We start from the raw sequence: 19,970 nt of genomic DNA on the forward strand, positions 1-19,970 counted from the left end.
AAATTCGGCCTTAGAAAGGATAATTCCACCACGTAGACCGGGAACTTCCGCGACCGTTGGGGCCTTCCCCCTCCCCCAGACCACACGCGAGACTTGGATGTGCTGCGCGGGGGCCGGCCGGCTTTCGGGTTCTGACGGAGAGATTATAATTTTATTTTAGGTAACCTCCCTCGCTATCAAGCCAAACCCGTTGATCCTTTTTCCAGACATTCCGACCTCCTTCTTCCGGCTGGTGGGTCTGCCGCGGCGGCGCTCCTTTCCCCAGCGCAGGCCGAGAGAGCTGGTTTCCCATTGGCTCACCTTGGGGCATGGGTGGCTCCCTATTGGTTGAGAGAAGGGGGCAGGAGGGAGGTGTGCCCCGGCATCACACCCGCCCCTGGAGCCAGGGTTGCACAGAATTATGGGAGGGAGGAGGCAGTCCGGAGGAATGAAACACCCCGGAACGACCTTTGTGGGCCCTGGTCGGTTCTCTCCCGGAGCTGAAGTCTCCTCCCAGCAACCAGTCGAGCTCCGCCCCCTCGCCCCGCAGAAGGTGGGGGATCAGGTGATCTTCGGTTGGCGTGGTCACGTGGCCGGGGTGTGCCCGCCGGTTGTGGCCATGGCGGCCGCAGTCTCAACTGTGGTGAGGCGAGTGGAGGAGCTGGGGGACCTGGCTCAAGCCCACATACAGCAACTTAGTGAAGCCGCGGGTGAAGACGGTGAGGGAGCGGAGGAGAGGGAGGCGGCCGGGCGGACGGTGGTTCGGGGCTGGTGTTCCATGGCTGTTAGGACCGGAGGCTGCGGCCTGTGGCCCCTGGGGGACCCAGGTCCTTGGTCCTGTTCTTCTGATCCTGTGCCGCGCGGTGGATAGTCCTCCCTCAGGAACTTACGTTGACAAGGCATTTGCTTTTAAAACCGCATTTTTCGTAACCCATGAAATCTTTCTTGTTTTCATCTGAGCCAAATGTGTGCTGTCGGATCTGTTTCGGTAACGAGTGGAAAAAGTGTGGTATCCATTGAAAATACACACGAACGTTTAAAGAATTAGTTAAATTGAGGAATAGTAGTCAAGCAGTAGCAGTTTTGCACCCAGTAAAGATAAATAGGCATATATAACAGTTACACTTTTTGTATTACTCCATTATAATATTTTCGGTTTCATAGTTTGGATTAGAACGCAACCATAAATAATATTCTATGGAAGAGCTTTACATTGGTGTAATTTAAATGATCTTGATTCACGTGTGTCATCTCGGTTCTCACAAGGGTTCTGTGAATATTAGAACACTTGTTTTGAAGAAGTCTGTGCTCTTTTCCTTTGGACAAAACTGACTTAGGAGTTACTTTGATCTTTTAACTTCAAGTCCAGTTCTCTTTTCATTTCTAACTACTTATAGGTTCTACATTACCCCTTTTTGAGATTTGAACCTTTACTTCAGATAGGTAGGTTTTAAAATTCTTGTGGGCTCACTCATTTCTCTTTAGAACAACAGTGAGACATTTTCCCAAGTGATTGAATAGTTGGTGAATTTATTGAGTAAGATCTAAGATGAGATGACTTAGTTTCAGTGAAGATTGTTTACTGGATTATCTCTTCTCAGGAGTATGTTCTTCAAAGACCCACAGACCACCCTGAAGCTGACTTCTTTTTTGGTTTGTGGTAAGTGAATCTTAGGATTCACATGAATAATTTGTGGATAGTTGTAGCAATTACCTGTAAGTGTTTCCAAGTTACCTCTAGTTCCAGCCATATTTGGAACAATTCAAAGAGATCACAGATTATTTTTTAATCACTTATTACTGCACCTATGAGTCATTCTCATTTTCCTGTGGAGGAATTCTTTAATTCAGTCTAGAATGAAGTCTGAAAATAAAAGTCTGGTATGATGTATTCATATTTGGAGACTATTTTTCTGAAAGTTTATTAAAGTTAAATACAATAGTAGCTGTAACATTATGGACTATTAATCAGTATTTAAATTGATCTTATTAAGATATTATTATCAGGATTTTCTTATGAAGTTTAGTTAAAGCAAGATTGAATATATTTGAATTAAACTTGGCATTTGTTTCCCACACAACAAAATAATATATATTAAAAAATTGTCCTTTAATGTAACAACTATTTGTTCATACTAGGTCGTAGGGATCCGTAGTTCTCATTGACTTATTCAAATTAGATCAGGTACAATCAGATGTTATTCGATCTAGGAAATGCTCTCCTTTATATTTCTGGCCAATATTTGTTAATATTTTTCTTATTGTACAAGTACAGTATGTTTACTATATGGAAATATTCTATGAGAGGGACTTTTTCCAGAGATTATATAAGAATCACTTTTATCTTTTGACTTGCCTGTGGTTGTTTGAATAGTTCTAGTAGAAGTATTGCATTTGTATGGACTTTTCTAAAATGATAGATATGCCACTATAACATTATCTCTATAGTAGTCATGTCACTCTTCATTCAGCAGTGGTCTAGGGCCTTCAATCCAAGCTCAGGGACTTTAGTCTTTTTAAAAATTTTTTAGATACTGAGGATATTCATTTTATTTTTTTCTCTTTCCATATATTTTTATTGATGCATTATAGTTGTACATAATGATGGGATTTGTTTTACATATTTTTACATGCATACAATATAATTTGGACAATATTACTCCCCAGTATTTCCCTCCTCCCTTCCACCCCCTTGTCCCTTTGATTTTCATGAGACCACCCCAGTCATTACCCAACACCTTTTTTTGTTTCCTTTCCTTTTCCTCTCAACTTCCACATGAGAGAAAATATGACCCTTGACCTTTTGAGTTTGGGTTATTCATATAACATAATGGTCTCTAGTCCTATCCATTCAATCAAGTCTTATAATAATCTTGCAAGTTAAAAAAAAAGGTGAACATCTCTAAAGAAGCACTGTAAGGAACGCTATATTCTGTACAATTTGGGTTCATAGTAGAATCTATTTTCTGGGTTGTGTGGTTGATACTTCTGGACCAAGGACAGATAGGAAGACTGCTAAATAGGGAGCATTCAGTTCAAGTAAATAGTGAATCTTAACAGCAGTCATAATCTGGTAAGGGTCTTTATTTTTCCCAGTCTTTAACTGGGAATACTTAAGGTCATCATATGAATGGTAATGGACATATCCTGATGGTGCTTTTGGTCTGACAGTAAACAGCTTAATGGATCTTCTCAATTTCTGCTGAGTCTAGACCAAATGGGCCCACCCCAAGTGCTATATAATGTGTCTATTAGAAGAGGAGGAAAGATTTGTATTTCAGAGGAGAAACACAAAGGGGCAAGCTCAGGGACTTTAGTGTCTTACATATCTAAAGTTTACTATAGGAGGTAATATAGAATGATCTATAGTGCCTTTGTGTGAATACATAATAGCTGAAATCATAGAAGAAGCAAAAGGATAATGACAATATAAAAAGGATAAAAAATAGTAGATAGGGAAGAGGAGTTGAATGTGATAAGTAGACCTATTATTCCTTTTTCCTCAGATTTTGAAGGAACAGGTAATTTGTTTCATGTCTGTTTTAAAAGAATAAAATACACAATTATTACATAATTTTAGTTGTAATAGCTATAAACACAGTTAGGTTTTAATTATAATTGTTTATAGTGCTGATATTTTATGAAACATTCGATTTGGTAAATCGTATTCTTTTAAAAAACCTTTATAATTATTTTTATGACATCACACATTATCAGTAGAAGCCCTTTCTGTGGATTTATATAAAGTATTTGTATTCTTATAATAAAAGCTATATAAATTTATTATTTAAGCATTTTGAATGGATCAGCATTATAAAAGAAGCTTTATGAAGATATACACTGCACTTAGGAAATAGCAGTTTTCTGTTTAGATTGCAGAAATTTTTCAGTCTTTTGCTTTCCAGAATAAATTTCCATGATAAATTTACTTAATTAGTATTGGACATTATGTTATACTTCATATTTTGAATAAGATAGTGCTTGCTGTTTCTTCATATTCTATAATATAGTTTCATTTCGTCATCTCAGATACTTAACTTACGTACTCTAAGTTTATGAAATAATCATGTGTTTTAACTTTTTTACAGATCACTTTTTAATTCGGGCCTCAGCAGCTCTGGAAAAACTGAAACTTTTATGTGGAAAAGAGAAAGAATGTTCAAATCCATCAAATCTTCTAGAACTTTATACACAGGTACTGAAACAGATGTGGACTCTGGCATTTTATGAAGGCAGATTACTTATTTAGGTGATTAACTCCAAAGTTAATAATGAAGTTGTTTTTTTTTTTTTTTTCTTTTGTTATGTTTTTGCAGTGCTGAACCCAGGGCTTTGTACATACTAAGCAAGTACCACTGAGCTACATCCCCAGCCCCAGTTTGTTCTTTATTTAAAATGTATAATTTTAGAAAAAAGTATATATAAAGTAAGTAACTTGAAACTTTGAGGCAGTATGCAAAGGAGGGGGATTTATTTAATGTGTTGATTGAAAAGTGAGGAAAAAAATCTTGCAGGTAAAAGAATTGCTTCCCTTTATGTGTAGGTAGCACAGAATAACATTCAGTGTCTTAAGAGCTTGAACACTTAAAAGGGAGTAGGGAACTCTTAACAGTCCTATTATTTTTTTTCTGAAATTCACCTTTTCTCAGGATTCTAAACATGGTTCCCCGTGCTAGTCTCATGTACATTCATAATATTTTTCTGTTCCCCGTTTTTTCTTTTACTTTCCTTTAAATTCAGGTCTTTCTGTGGACAATACCTGTTTCCTTGTTTTTTTTTTTTCCAAATACTGCTGAGACAAACTGACATGTAAAAATAAACTTTATAATAACTAACATTTGGATTATACTTGGTAAAGTGCTTTTGTGTGCCTTTTCCTGATTGTTATAAGATTAGAAAGATGAAATGGTTGTAAAAAGTAGAGTACTTAAAGAAGTTTCCAAAGTGTACAAAAGACCTAGAGATACAGATTGAGATTTCCCACATCTTCTAGAACCTTTGAGTTCTAAATTAACAGACCATCTTCCGTAGGATGATGATCTCTCTTTCCTGGCTTAGGCTTTGTACACAATAACATTTATCTTTTAAATATCACTAACTGTGCTAGGTAATGTTTCAAGTGCTTTACATGTAATAATTAATTTTATCTTCAAAACTTTGAAGGAACTTTGAAAGGCATTTAATCCAATTTATCATTTACCAGTGAAGAAACAGCCTTACAAAAGATAAAATTAACTTGTCCTTGGTTAGTTATATGATTAATGTAGAATTGACACTAGAACCCAGTTTCCTCAGTCTTAATTCAGGAGATTAAAAAAAAAGAAAAAGGATTGGAAAATATTAAGGTGCTTGACTAGAGTGTTTTTTATATTTAGGAGTGCTGGGGACTTGGTGTTTGAATTGCATATGTTGTTAGTATGCATTCACTATTGGGTGGCAAGATATATAGCCCTCAAATACTGACTATGCATTTGGGAAAACAAATCCTCTGAAAATTTCAATATATAAAACCAGAAGTGGTGACCTTAATACTGCAGGTGTTTAAAAAAATTTCAGGGATTATACATATGTAAATAGCAAAGAATATAATAATTCATGACTCTTTCATAATTTCTTAAATATGATTAACATGTTAAAATATAATCTTCATTTTATTTCTTGAGAGAAGCAAGATAACCATTAACCCAATGTTTTACTAAAATAAAATACCTACAAAGTTGTCTCCTCCCCCAGTACTGGAAATCGAACCCAGGGGTATTTTGCCACTGCACTACATCCCAGCCCTTTTATTATTTTGAGAAAGGATCTCACTAAGTTGCTGAGACTGGCCTCAAACTTGGAATCCTCTTGCCTCAGCTCCCAAGTCTCTAGGATATTAGGTGTTCATCACCATGTGCAACTACCTGTAACGTTTTCTATAATGCCTATTTCAAGTTATTTTTATAGCTAGACACTCTGAATACTTCCCAAATTTAACTACCATGCTAGAATGTTTGATATATGTATGTATATATGAGATATAGATGTATATATATGTATATATACACACATATACATCTTCTACATATGCAAAGTTAAACTCTAATATTAATTCTCTAAAGTTTAAATCGCTTATACTTTTTTCTTTTTTGTTTAGGCTATTTTGGATATGACATATTTTGAGGAGAATAAGCTAGTAGATGAAGATTTTCCTGAAGACTCTTCTTCCCAGAAAGTAAAAGAACTAATCAGTTTTCTTTCAGAACCAGAAATTTTAGTTAAAGAAAATAATATGCATCCAAAAGTAAGTTTTGCACTGTAAGTTATTGCGGAATGCTTCTGGTTCTTGCTTTCTTGCTCTCTTAGTGTCTGTTTTTTTCTTTTTCAATATATTTTTGTTTCTGTTTTAAGATTGAAAGAGGGAAGTATGAGAGCTTACCACTGCAGACCAACATGACAGTAAAATATTGTATTTTACTAAATATTTTTAGAATATTTGCATGATGGAATTATAATTGTATGCCTTTGTAAACACAGATATTCCCTACTTTTGCTCCCTGTACTGTTGCACATGCTATGTTTTTCTCTAAAGGTACCTGGAAATCTAATTACCATACCTATTATCCTTTTTCTAGTCTTGATCCACCTGAACAATTGCTGCCTTTCGAGCATACCATCCCTTGGAGTCCCTGCATGCTCTTTTCTCCTTCATTTCTGAGAAGCCTTCTCTTCTTTCCAAAGCAACTCCTCTCTCCTTTATTCTTGAAACATTGCCATTCCCTAAGGACGTTACTTTCTCCTCTGATAATTTCTATTTTATTTTTGCTTGACAACCTGATCACATACTTTTTACTATCATCTCTGTTTAGGTGATTGCAGAGCTTATATCGCTAGTCCTGGATAATCTTTCTAGCAAATAATTTCTCATCTTTAAGTGCCTGCTGACTTGCTACCTAGATACCTTCTTTGCTGTATGTATTTATTAGGGGAGGCTAACTATGGAAACAAAACATTGCAAGATTTAAATGCCTTACCACAACAAAAGTTTTGGTTTACTAAAATCATTCTTGTGTATAACTTTTCAGTATTTTATTCTAGCAATCTAATTCTTATTAGATTCTCTTATGTTTATTTCTTTACTTGAAAGAAATAGATATGATCTTTTTTTCAACTAACACTTCTGAAAAGCTATTCTTTTAATCAGATTGTAGACTATATTTCAAATATGTTAGAGGAATTTGCTACTAAAATATTTTTAGAATTATTTTGTAAAACTATTTGTAAATGTAAAAGTTATTTTAATTTTTACATACTAATAAATTTCAGTATTTCTGCTTCGATTCAAAGATAGGCATTCCTGTGTAAATTAGTAAACTGGGGCACCTCTTGTGAAGTGAGTGTTCTTAATTGCTCAGTTTTTTGAAATTTGACTTCTAATTTGACCAAAAGATATCAGGTTTCTCTTTTGGCTTTGTGTGTGTGTGTTTCAGCTTTGTGATTTGCTTGGGGATGAGCTACTTGAATGTCTCTCTTGGAGACGAGGAGCCCTACTGTATATGTATTGTCATTCTCTGACCAAAAGAAGAGAGTGGCTCTTGAAAAAATCTAGTTTGCTTAAAAAGGTAAAAAGACATTTCTTACACATTTTTGATTGTTGACATTTAGGTTTCAAAAAGCTGTCTTCATTATAATATTAAGAGTAGTGGAATCAAAGAGTCTGGGCTTGCATTCTAGGTCTTTTACTAAATAAGATAATGTGAAAGCACTTTGTAATTTGGGGGTTCTACCTGCTTTTTTAAGTTCTGGATTTTAACTTTTTAATATAAAATAAATAATATTAATTCCTAATCATATACATCTCTCTCTATATAATTTTTTTTATCTGAAGAAAATATTTGGATCAAGCCTCCATCTGTCAGTAAATTACTGCTAAAGAGCCCACATGACCTTGCTTCTAGAAAGTTGTGGTTCTCTTGAGTCATCTTGACTGTTCTGACCAAATTATAGACAGACATGGGTTTTAGTATTGTACACATTAATAAATTAGTACTGTACACAGTAATAACTTGTTTTTACACATCTTTATGATATTTATCCTTTTCTTCCTTTAATAGTATTTTTTTTGTTAAGGATTTTACTGAAGCATGTGTTCTTGGTTAACATTTTCTTTTCTGTATTATTATTTGGAGGAATATACTTACATAATGAGAATATAATAACCATTAGATATATCTGTATACTAGCCCATTTTCTCTGGCAAAGAATGGGAAAAAGTATTTGAAGTTGATAATTCTGTATATAATACTTTAATTCTTTGGCTTTGATTTTTATTTAGTACCTTGTTGATGGAATCAATTACTTACTACAAATGCTAAATTATCGGTGTCCTATCCAGTTAAATGAAGGAGTTTCTTTTCAAGACTTAGACACAGCTAAATTACTGAGTGCAGGTAATGTGATCTATTTTCTTTTCAACATTTTCTAATTGATTTAAAGTTTTTTAAGAGTTTAGAAAGTTTGTTAGATTTTACTCTGTATTTTAAATACATTTCAAGCTAGATTATAGACAAAAAGTAATAACAGATCTTTTTAAGAAATTCAGAGATTAAAGTCTTTTCATGTAATGTACTTCTAATCTCTGCTGTTTAATAATTTGGGGAGAGTTTTGTATTTACATATTTTGCATTCCTGCATAGCCTTGATTAGAACAAGGTTTGTCTATTTGTGTTAGATAAGAAGTAACTTAAACAATGTAGACATTTAATGCTCTCTCACATAAAAAAAAAAAAATCCATTAAGGTTATAGTGACTCCATGACATCATGTTCTTATCTTTTTCTTCTATCCTCTTTAGAATCAGAGTTCTTAAGCTTCAGAGGGAGGCACTTTATTTAGAGTACAATAGCGATGATACAGAGTTTTACAGGAGGTAAAACTTTCATGCTCTGTATTCCAAAATGCTCCCAGAGCCTCTTCTGTTTCACTTGTGTTTCAAGCTTCTGGAATGGCAGAAGGGAATTTTGTTAACCCAGTCAGCTCCTTAACAACCTTTTCAGAAGCTCTTACAGTACTTCCACTCATTGGCCAGTTTAATTCAATCACTTCACCTAGCTGTGAGGAAACTTGGAAAGTATAGTTCTTAACCTGATAACATTACCATTCCAAATTAAAATTCTTTACTAAGAAGGTGGGGAGAGAATAAATATTGGATGGCAGCTGTTTCTCATACAAATATCTATGCACTTGACAGTTCTAAGAACTGGATATTGGGCATCATTGGAATTTTGAACTGAAGTTAGGGAAAGAACTGACTTTTACCATATCTTTTTTTTTTTATGGAGGAACTGAGGTCCAGGTAAATCAAGGGATCTATTTAAGGTCACAAAGCTGTGGTTGACACAGGAGTATACTTGTAAATTTTCATTTCTTATGTTTCATCTGAAATTGTTATGGGAGAAATGAAATGTGAGAAATAAGAAAATATCTTGAGGAAGATTCTAGAATTTTAAATACATTTTAATTCTTTTTGTTACTTTGCTAGCTTCCTGAGCTGTTCTGTTTGAAAACATTTAATTAAACAAAATCTGGTGATTTAAATACTGTTAACATAAGGCTTTGTAGTGATGTCTAAAAATTGTTATGTTCTGTTATTTCAGACAACCATCTTATCCTAAAACAACCTATTGTGAATACAGAGTTCACACAATGGGTATGACATCCTACAAATATAGTTTTGATGTATTTATAGAAAATATATATTATCATTAGTTATACCAGATAACTAATGAACTAATTAGAGTTATTGAAAATGATCTTTTAAACAGTTTCCTCAACCCACACCTCAAGTCAGTCCTACATGGACTGATTCCATTAAATACTTAACCTGGAACACTGTTTAAAAGAAAAAGGTGAGGATTAGCACTGAAGTCTATTTAGAACCAGAGAAAGTCACACAAGTCATCTGTTTCCCTCATTCTTCTATGTCTGGTTTTAAGGTAAGATACTCTGTGGCCTGGAATTTTCTTTCTCGGGAGGCATATATTAGTGCCTTCTCTTTAGTCATGCTTTGAATATATTAACCCTCGCTTCAAATGCTTCTTTCACAAGGTAATTAAAAGGGTCGGATATGGTACTAAAGCAATTTCCAGGGAAAAAGAAAATATAGGAACCACAGAAGTTTTGCCAAGCACTCATCCCTCTTATGGTATTAACTTCTTGTTGTCATCTAAAGAAGTTTGCTTTACCTGAATCTTTATCTTTCTACATGATTAAGTTAGGAGCTAGGAAACCTTTTTTTGCCATAGGCTAAATTTCTCTTAATACCCTGTTAGAGAGGATCTAATTATTTTTGTTAGCAAATCTAAAATACAATTCTTAGTGACTACAGTATTTAAGAGAAAAATTCTTTATGAGGCATCAAAATATTTTTTGTGGCCAAATGTTGGTGATAATTGACCTAATTTTACATAAAACTCAACACAGTGTGTGCTTACTATGATTACTTCCTTTTGATACTTAGCAGGGAAAATAACTGTATTGTCTGTCCTTTGGACATTGTCTATATGTTATTAAATTTTTAGCTACTAATAATCCAAATGATTATGTATAAGCCTCTTTATCTCACCTCTTTGCTACTTTAGTCTCTCTTCTCTGAAGTGGGGGTTAGAGAATTTTAATCTTTGGGTATGGACTTGTCAAATAAAAGGCTTATAAAAATAGTTTTATTAGAATACACCTGGAATCAAATGGAGTAAATCAAAATACTATCCAGTGTTCACATCCTTGGTTTGTGTTCCCCTTTTAATTTATTTATTTATTTGTTTGTTTTTAAATTTTTTGTAAACATTTTTTTTCAGCTGTAGTTGGACACTGTACCTTTAGTTAATTAATTAATTAATTATGTGGTGCTAAGGATCGAACCCAGCGCCTTGCACATGCTAGGTGAGCACTCTACTGCTGAGCCACAACCCTACCCCCTGTGTTCCCCTTTTTAAATGCCACTGAGGACTGACCCTCCCCCACAGCCCTTTGGCCCACTTCTTAATACAAAACCTGGATTTCAGCTTCTATAAAGGGCAATTCTGAACTAGTACCACTAATTAGTTGGATAACTTATTGAAAATACTGATTCTGTGTACCCTATACACATTCTGGTTGAATATTTGAAGCCAAGAATCTATTTTGAGTAAATTCAGTGAATTGTTATGACGTGGGCAGACTTGTGCTATACTGCTTTCAGAAGATTTCAGTCTGGCACCTTGCTTTTTTTTCTGTGGAAGACATCCTACTTCACTCACCTTCATTTCATGAATTATTATTGTGTTAGGTTTCCATCACTGTGACAAAATACCTGAGCTAAACAATTTAAAAGGAGAAAAATTTGAGACACACCCTCCACTCCCCACCCCCAGATTCAGAGTTTTAGAAAGTGATTGCTTAGCCCTGTTAACTTGCCTGTGTTGAGGCAAAACATCAAGGAAGGAAGCAAAGCTCTTCAGCTCCTGGCAGCTGGGAATCAGAGAAAGAGAAGAGGCTGGGGTCTTAATATCCTTTTCAGGGGCACACCTTTGATGATTCAATTTCTTTCTGATAGGCCCTACCTCCTAAAGCTTCAGGTTTCTCCACCTTCCAGTAGTGCCAAAGACTGGCAACCAATCCTTTAAGACTTTGGGGGACATTCTAGATCCAAACTGTTATAATTATACTTCCTCTCTATGCTGCTCCCATCTCGTGTACTCTCCTCACTGTCACATATGCATATAGTTCAAAGTGTTTTATTGAAAAACCATTCTAAGTATTAATAGAAAAAAAAACATCAAGGGAAATTGAGACAAGTAAAGAGCTTGTATCTATAGAAAAGTGACTCCTTTTGGGGTAGACAGTAGAAAGTGCCTAATTTTTATGTGTTCATCCTTTCCTTTGGTATTTTAATGCAGTAGCTTTGAAAGTGTAGTCCGTGAGCCAGCAGCATCAGCATTGTCCTAGGTTGCCGCAGTCCGGCTGGCTGGGCAAAATAGCCGGGGGTGGGGGTGGGGTGGGGGTGTGTGTGACAAGCAACTTGTGAAGGTTGAAACAGCGGGAGCCGCTTTATTGTAGGACAGCAGAGGTATATATAAACTTAAATGATTGTACACAGTTTGTTTCAGTTAACATCATCAAGATCCAGAAATCCTCATCATCTTAATAATTGTACACAGCTTAACTTAATTAACATCATCTTACTGGCTCAATGGCGTTACTTCTCAAACCACTCCTCCTAGCATACTGCCAGGCGCCATCTTGACTTGTTCATGGCCCTCATCACTAGGTCCTAGGAATTTGTCTAAAAAATACAAACTTTTAGGTTCAAATTTATATACCTGAATCTGAAACTCTAAGGTGGGGCCCAGCAGTGAGCATTTTAATTAGGTCTGCCAGTTAATTCAAATGCAGGCTAAAGTGTAAGAACTATTTCACATATAGCTAATCATTTTCTTTCTAGTAACACCTTCTCAAAGGATATCTGTATGTTGGTAAGCAGTTGACTCCTTACTAATGTAGAAAATGAGGCTTACCTAGAGAATGGGGTGAGATCTCAGATCTCCCCTTAGGCAGGTACTTCTCACCTTTCCCAGGTCACTTCACCTTGTGGGATGTAGTTAGTCCCGACCCCCAAGGCTTTTGAAGGTTTTAAGTTCAACCTTTTGCTTTTCTTTTCTTACCTACACTGGTGGTTCTAGTATTATCTACTGAAGGTGTAGGATCACACAAATAAAAAGGATATTTGTTTAATAAAATGCCATATCTAATATAAAATAATCCTGAATACTAGATTATATAGTGCTCTCTCTAGCTTTTTCTTTGAGGTTTATGATCTTAACTATTAAGAAGTAAAAAGAGGGGCTGGGATTGTGGCTCAGCGGTGGATCGCTCGCCGAGCACAGGCGGGACCTGGGTTCGATCCTCAGCACCACATAAAAATAAAGGCATTGTGTTGTGTCCATCTACACCTAAAAAATAAATATTTTAAAAAAAGAAAAAGAAATTATTATATGTAATAGACATTGTACTTATATATTTTATTTAATAGTATTATATATAATTATATACAGTATATAATATATAGTTATATACTACATATAATTATATGTAATAGTATTATATATATAATATAGTATAGCCTATCATTTTCATGAATGCAAATCTCAGATTCTGCCCTTTTTTTTCATTTTTAAACTAATAAATGCATTAATGAATCAGCTATTCCATTGAACTGTTGCTTGTCTTGCCACTATTTATAAGCTGAATTTCAGGTGAAGTGAATATGATAGATGTAAAAAAAAAATTGTGAAACTTCAAATACCTTTTAGTAGATTTAAAATAGTAAGTACTACAGGTTTTGAAAGTTGAATTGTTAATCTAATGCCATCATGGTCATAGTTTCTGTTGAACCATAATTAGGTGAGGAATTGAGATTATGATGTTCATAATCACTGAGGTATGTTTTATAATTACACAATTCTTTTTTTAAAATATTTTTTTAGTTGTAGTTGAACACAATGTCTTTGTTTTATTTATTTATTTTTATGTGGTGCTGAGGATCAAACCCTGCACATTGTACGAGCTAGGCGAGCGCTCAACTAAGCTCCAGCTCAAGCCCCTATAATCACACAATTCTAATGTGTTTATTATGATGTACCTTAGAATAAATCATTTATTTCTACATTAGAATAAAGTATTTATTTGTACATTAGAATAAACCATTCATTTGTATTTTAGTGGCCTTAAGAAAAGTTAAGTGATCTTGTATTTTTATAAGACTTTCTTTTCTGAAACACATTTTAATTTTATGTGTTCCTTAAAAAAACTCCATGTTTAGGGCATGTGGAATCCCAGTTTTTCTGATTTACAAGCAGACTCAAAGAGCTTTGGTGATTCTCCTAGGTATGATCTCATACCCAAATCATATTTACACTTTTTTTTATTATAATTTTTTATTTTGAGATAGGGTCTCACTAAATTGCTTAGGGCCTCTTAGCTGAGGCTGGCCTTGAACTTGTAATCCTCCTGCCTCACAGTCTCCTGAGTCATTGGAATTACAGGTGTGTGCTCCTGCACCTGGCTCTAAGTCTTTTGAAATCTTTTACCAAATCAATATACTTTATATACCATAAGTGTTAATATATAATTGGCTACTGGAAAAACTACTCAAAAGAAGAATTCACTCAACTTATGATCAAAATCCTGTGGTATAAACACCTCTGTTAATTTGGAATTGTCTGACCTCTCCAGGGGCATGATGATATGTGATTTTGATAGACACTTTGAAAAAATATAAGAGCTGTAGGATACCTGACTATAGCTATATCAATGATCCCAGAGTATTCCACAAAATAAGAGTTATGTTCATGGGTGGGATTCAGGGAATTTATGAGTATTTTGAAATGCTACAGAATTTGGAGTATATTTCTGAGAGAAGTTCCACTGATTAAATTAATTCTCTAAGAGGTCCTTAAGAGTATCCCAAAAAGGTTAAGATCACTAACTTAGACAGTTCTTTAAAAGAATTTTTTGATAATACTGTTTTTATTGTTGTGATGAACATCTTTTATAAGTTAATAGGGAGAAAAAAAGCACAATGTAAATGAGGATAGTATTAGTGATATTTGGCATTTCTAGATGTTATTATTAAAGTAAATGAGATGAAAAGATGTTTAATGACAAGGAATTTATTAGAGTTTTAACAACTAGGATTTCTCTTTAAACTTAATTCTGATCTCTCATCATAAATGACCTTCCCAGGAATATTTAGTGACATTCATTTGCTGGCTATGATGTACAGTGGAGAAATGTGTTACTGGGGATTGAAACATTGTGTGGATCAACAGCCAGAAAATCGTGAAATGGATACTGGTGTTTCCGGAGCAAGCTGCATGACACACAAGGAATCCTTGGATTTCCGAGAAGTAGGAGAAAAAATTTTGAAAAAGTATGTATCTGTGTGTGAAGGACCCCTGAAGGAACAAGAGTGGAATACAACAAATGCAAAACAAATTTTAAATTTCTTTCAGCAGTCCTGTAAGTAGTAATTCATCTGGTCTTTTTCAATCAGAAAGACAAAAAGACCCATGTGACGGAAAATAAATTTAAAAAAAAAAAAGACATACTGATACTGAATTTGATGTTATAATACTATAGATACTCAGTATGGTTGCCCTTCTTTAAATGCCATCCTCATCTTTCATTGTATATTCTTAAACCTGTGGGGGGAAAAAATGATTCCTTAATGTCTAAGATGGCATAGATTTTATTCTAACTCAGCTTGAACTACAGGTATCCTGTCATTAGTAAGGAGGAACCCAATTTAGCTTGTCAGATATTTTTCCCCCCTAATACTTTAGGTGATTTTTGTTTGTTTTAAATATATATATATAGCATAAACTCTAATTTCCCTTTCTTAAAGTTTGCTATCCTTCAGTTCACCTCATTGCTTTGAACAGATATTCTGAATAAAAATGTAGGCAAAATGAAAGATTATGACTAATATTCAGATGCCATTTCCAATAAGGTCAATAACAAAAGACTCCACAAAGGAATCATTGTTTTAAGCTCTTTTGCCATGTATTACTACAAATCATATTTACAGTTTTTAATTCTAGCATGCATGAGGCCCTGGTTCAATCTCCCAATACTTAAAAAAATTATTAGGCATCCTATGAAAATTTAAAAATGATTTCCTATTTTGTTTAAAATAAGATGCATATTTCAAGTAAGGAAGGTTAGGTTAGTTTGTCATTACTTCATACAATTTTAGGGCACATCTTTTGAAGTTTTATCATTTTTTGCCCTTAATAATAGGGATGGAATGCTAAAGGCCAAAGAGCCTGATTTGATATCTTGCTTACTGTCTTCCTGTCTACCTCAGCTCCTGCTGTCTTGGGATAAGCTGTCTGATACCTTGGTAATAAACTGGACTTCTGCTCTAGTGACTTTATCACATTCCAGCAGCTTCAGTATTAACCATCCTGAGTTTCCCTTCTGAAATCTCAAATTTCAGTAACTGATGACAATTCTCATCTTTTCCTCTTTTTTATTTCCTGAGTTTTGTGTCATCTGTAGCTTCTTCACAGCCTTTTCTTGCTCCTCTTACTCCTAAATTATCAAACCTCTTTCAGGTTTTCTTTCTTCCCTGTTCACCCTCAGCTTTCTGGTGCACCTTATGTACTATCCCTAGTTGTTCCTTCTGTCATTATTCTTTAGCCTAGTCATTCTGTGAGCCCTAACATTGAATAAGCTACCTTTTCTGGGTTGTTGAGTTCTGTGGGAAGGGCATGTAGTCCTTCAAAGTGGAATCACATTGTCTCCCAAGCCCTTACAATAAGCCTTTTTTTTTTGTCACTAGGTGGCCTTTCCCTTTTCCCTTGTATTTGAGCCAAACTTTGTCACTTTCCTCAGATACTCTGCCCCTCCCCTAGAGCATGGCCCTTCCTCCTATCATACACAAAGTTGAAGCTATGAAGGATATTAGCAAGTATTTACTATTTTTATTCATTTTCCCCTGTTCAGAGGAAAAGAGGTTGCTTGCTTCCTTTTGAAGACAAATCTATGTTACAGATTTCATCTGTGTTATTTCCCTCGTTTTCCTGGTGACTTCTCATTTTCTACTAGAGTTCTCTTCCTTCTGTCCCCCTTTTCCCTCATTTTTCCCCTCCTTTTTACTCTAATAATCTTGTTATATCATTCACAGCCATTGCTTCCTCCACCTCCTATAATATCAAGCTGATTCCCAAATCAGTAACCTGGACCTCAGCCTCCCTCTTGCTTGCTAAATCTCATTTCTAAAGGTCTCTTAAATAATCTTCACTTAGAAAAACCTCCACAGTAATTTTAAGTTCAGTATGTCCAAACATCAAATCCTCATCTTTTGAGCATAATCTTTCCTGCTTCATGTTTTCTTATTTTAGAACTTTTGCAGAGTTGCATACCTTCCCAGCTTTCTCTTTGTAAACATCCTGTGTAATCATATTCTAGACCAGTTTTTCTCAAACATTGAAAACCCATACTTCTTTATCATAAACATAAAAATTCATATAGAGCCTTCAGGACAAGGAGAAATTCTCCCCATCCCTGCCAAGCCCCCTGGCTTATCTTTGCACAGCCAAGAAGATTTGTATTTAACTTAGCGTTTTAGAAGGTTTTATTATGAAAATACCTTTGTGCTTTCTGAATATAAATATTTAAGGAATTTTAAATATGGTTTTTAGAAGCACAGACTGTCCCTATTTATTTTAGAGATCATGATCAATCAGTCATAAGTACTTCCAGTTCTTTCTACAAATATGCTTGTGTTTTTTTTAGTCTTAATAACTTGGTAGACATCATTAATTCTGTGCCCTTCTTTGTGGCCAAGTGAACACCTACTTATCTTTTAGGATGCAGCTTCATTGATATTGTGTCCAAAAACTTTTATCAGCCTTCTCCAGTCTAAATTAGATGTTTCTTTGTTATATTTTCTTAGTTTTCCCCTCCTGTGCTATCACACTTACCACATTGTTTTGTAATTATTTTCCTTACTGCTGGGTGAAATGTACCTTTACACACAGTGCTTCAGGCATGGTCGCCCTTAGTAATTTTTTTTAATTAATGAGGTATGATTCAAAGTGTCAAACTGCACAAAAGAGTCGCTGCTATTGGATTCCAAACTGCCATGCTCTTTATACCAGTGGTTGATATATATCTCCTCAGAGGAGGAAAATATTATTTAGATTCCAAACCTGAGAAAACAAGAGAATTTTATCTTCAGAAGCTTGTAACTTCATTTTGCCTTCATGACCCTTGTAGACTCACTGGTTGTTGAGGGTATTACTGGGTGCTTTTTTGTACAACTTTCCATTATCCAAACAATTGGAGAATAATTTGTACACCATAACAGTAACAGTGGTTTTTACTCTGGTGTGTGATAAATGAAAAAAAAATTTTTTTTTTTGTATGTGTTAAGGCCTTGTAAGTAAATTCTTTTTCATTTAGAATGAAATCACCTTAGAATACCAAATATTCTATACAAGGAAAGTAGTATAATCCATTCATTCAGCAACTACTGCCTTTTGTCTCAGGCACTAAGGGTATTGCTACTAAACACCCTCCTCTTTCAGAGTTCTAGAGGAGGAAATAACGCAAAGCATTTTAAGGAGTATAGTGTCAAGTGATCAGTACTATGAAGAGTAAAGCAGGGAAGGGGCTAACAGGATTTGGGGTGGGTGTTGTTTTACCTAAAATGGTGGGGAAGTCACCTCTAAGCACCTGTCTACTGCTGAAACATTGTGTCTTCAAATTCAACCCTGTTGTGTAAATGCCTTGTATTTATAGTATATTCATAAATATAGTTTTTCTTTCCTATGGAAATCCTGATACTGAATTAAGGTATGACTTACTACTTAAGACTTTCACATTTTGTTACATTTAAAGGATTTCTTTTTAGTGTGGTCTTTACTAATGGGTGATGTTATTACCTAAAGGTCTGTTGCACTTTGTACATGTGGGGTTTCTCTTCAATTTGAATTCTCTGATAGCTAATTAAAAATTTAAACTCTGCTAAAGGATTTTTCACAGTTCTTAAATTTGTATGATTCTTTTCCCAGTATGAATTTTCTGAAGTCAGCAAGACTTTAACACATAATTAAGGGCCTAATTTGCTACATTTATAGGGTTTCTGGCCATTGTGAATTAATTGATACTGATAAAGGTGCAAATTATGACTTTTCCTTATTCTTCTGCCTATACTAGAGTGAGGTGAGAGTCATTGCTAAAACCTAATATAAAATTACATTCCTTTACAGTCCAGCTGCGAATTCTCTGATATTCTTTAAATGCGAGCTATGTCTAAAAGCATTCCTAGATTCATTTAATGGTATTTTCAAGAATCCACAGCTGGTTAACATGCTAGTTTTAGACGTCTCTTTTCTCTTCACCTTCCCTTTTCTTCTATGGCCCCTTCAGTAAGGGTTCCTCATCTGCCACAAATCCAAAATTCTATAATACTGTATTACCACATCTCTGTATTTTTTAAACACATATGAATTGTTGTACTTATGGAAGTATTACATTAAGATACATTTAATATAGCCATGATTAAAGTATGTATTATATATTTATGTTGATGTTCTCTACTGTTTTGTTTTTCCTACTTCTAGTGAAAATATCCAAGTAAAATGTTTTGGAACATTTAAATTTGTAAAAAATAAAATCAAATTCCCCTACTTGTTTCTTGTGTTTGTTGTCTTCTTTTTTAGTTTATTGTTGCATTGCTTCTATCATTTCAGTTTATTTTTCTACCTTCTGAATGTTATTTTCGTCTCGTCTTGATAATTTTCAGACAGGGTAGCATAAAGATGAGAATTGTGGGTTCTGGAGCTAGTAGGCCTGAGTTGAAATCACAGCCTATTTCCTGACTCTGTATTTTTATGAAAGTGACTTAATCTCTGTCTTAATTTTCTATTTTTTAACACAGGAATATTACTAGTACCTACATCACAGAATTTTGAAGATTAAGTGAATTAATACTCAAAAAGTGTTTTGTTCAGTGCCTCTCTATGGTTAAGAACACATAAGAGTTAGCTATTATTGTTTTCTTTAATGTCTGAGTAGTTCTGTATATAACCCCTACCTCATTCAGCATGCTAATATTAGAATGCTCATCAGTCAGAATAATTGAATAACAAACTCTTGTGTCCAGTGTACACTGCCTTTTCCTTAGTTCAAGCCATGCTTGGACATTTTAGATAGGAAGCAGGTTCTTAAGAATTCATGGGCTGGATAAGTATCTCCAATACATGTTTTTTCTTGTTCATATGGCCAGAAAACCTAAAATTTAATTGTTGAAACATTTTCAGCTCTAGCATCCAGATATACCCACTATATGTAGATGTATTCATCATCTAGGCATCATGTACACCCTATTTAAAACTTAGGCTTTTAATAATCAGCCTCGTAACTTTTGATGGATTTCTAAATTTACAAGTCAGAGGCATTTAATGA

General features: G+C 34.6%; 1 protein-coding gene across 2 annotated transcripts; it reads left to right on the forward strand.

Annotated features, from left to right (window-relative positions):
• The first annotated feature begins 385 nt into the window (after positions 1-385).
• Positions 386-19,087, forward strand: RIMOC1 (RAB7A interacting MON1-CCZ1 complex subunit 1). Of its 2 annotated transcripts, XM_081272913.1 has the most exons (6): positions 390-698; positions 4,068-4,174; positions 6,116-6,262; positions 7,449-7,580; positions 8,294-8,408; positions 14,739-19,087. In XM_081272913.1, exons 1-6 carry the CDS (start codon positions 401-403, stop codon positions 15,020-15,022), a joined length of 1,083 nt encoding a protein of 360 aa, XP_081129039.1. In that variant the 5' UTR covers positions 390-400; the 3' UTR covers positions 15,023-19,087. The 2 variants fall into 2 exon arrangements, with proteins under 2 accessions (XP_081129040.1, XP_081129039.1); XM_081272914.1 differs by lacking the exon at positions 7,449-7,580 and having other exon boundaries at positions 386-698.
• The last annotated feature ends 883 nt before the right edge of the window (positions 19,088-19,970 follow it).

The sequence above is a fragment of the Spermophilus citellus genome (genome assembly GCF_964194105.1).
Source record: "Spermophilus citellus genome assembly, chromosome: 1".
NCBI classification, from domain to species: domain Eukaryota; kingdom Metazoa; phylum Chordata; class Mammalia; order Rodentia; family Sciuridae; genus Spermophilus; species Spermophilus citellus.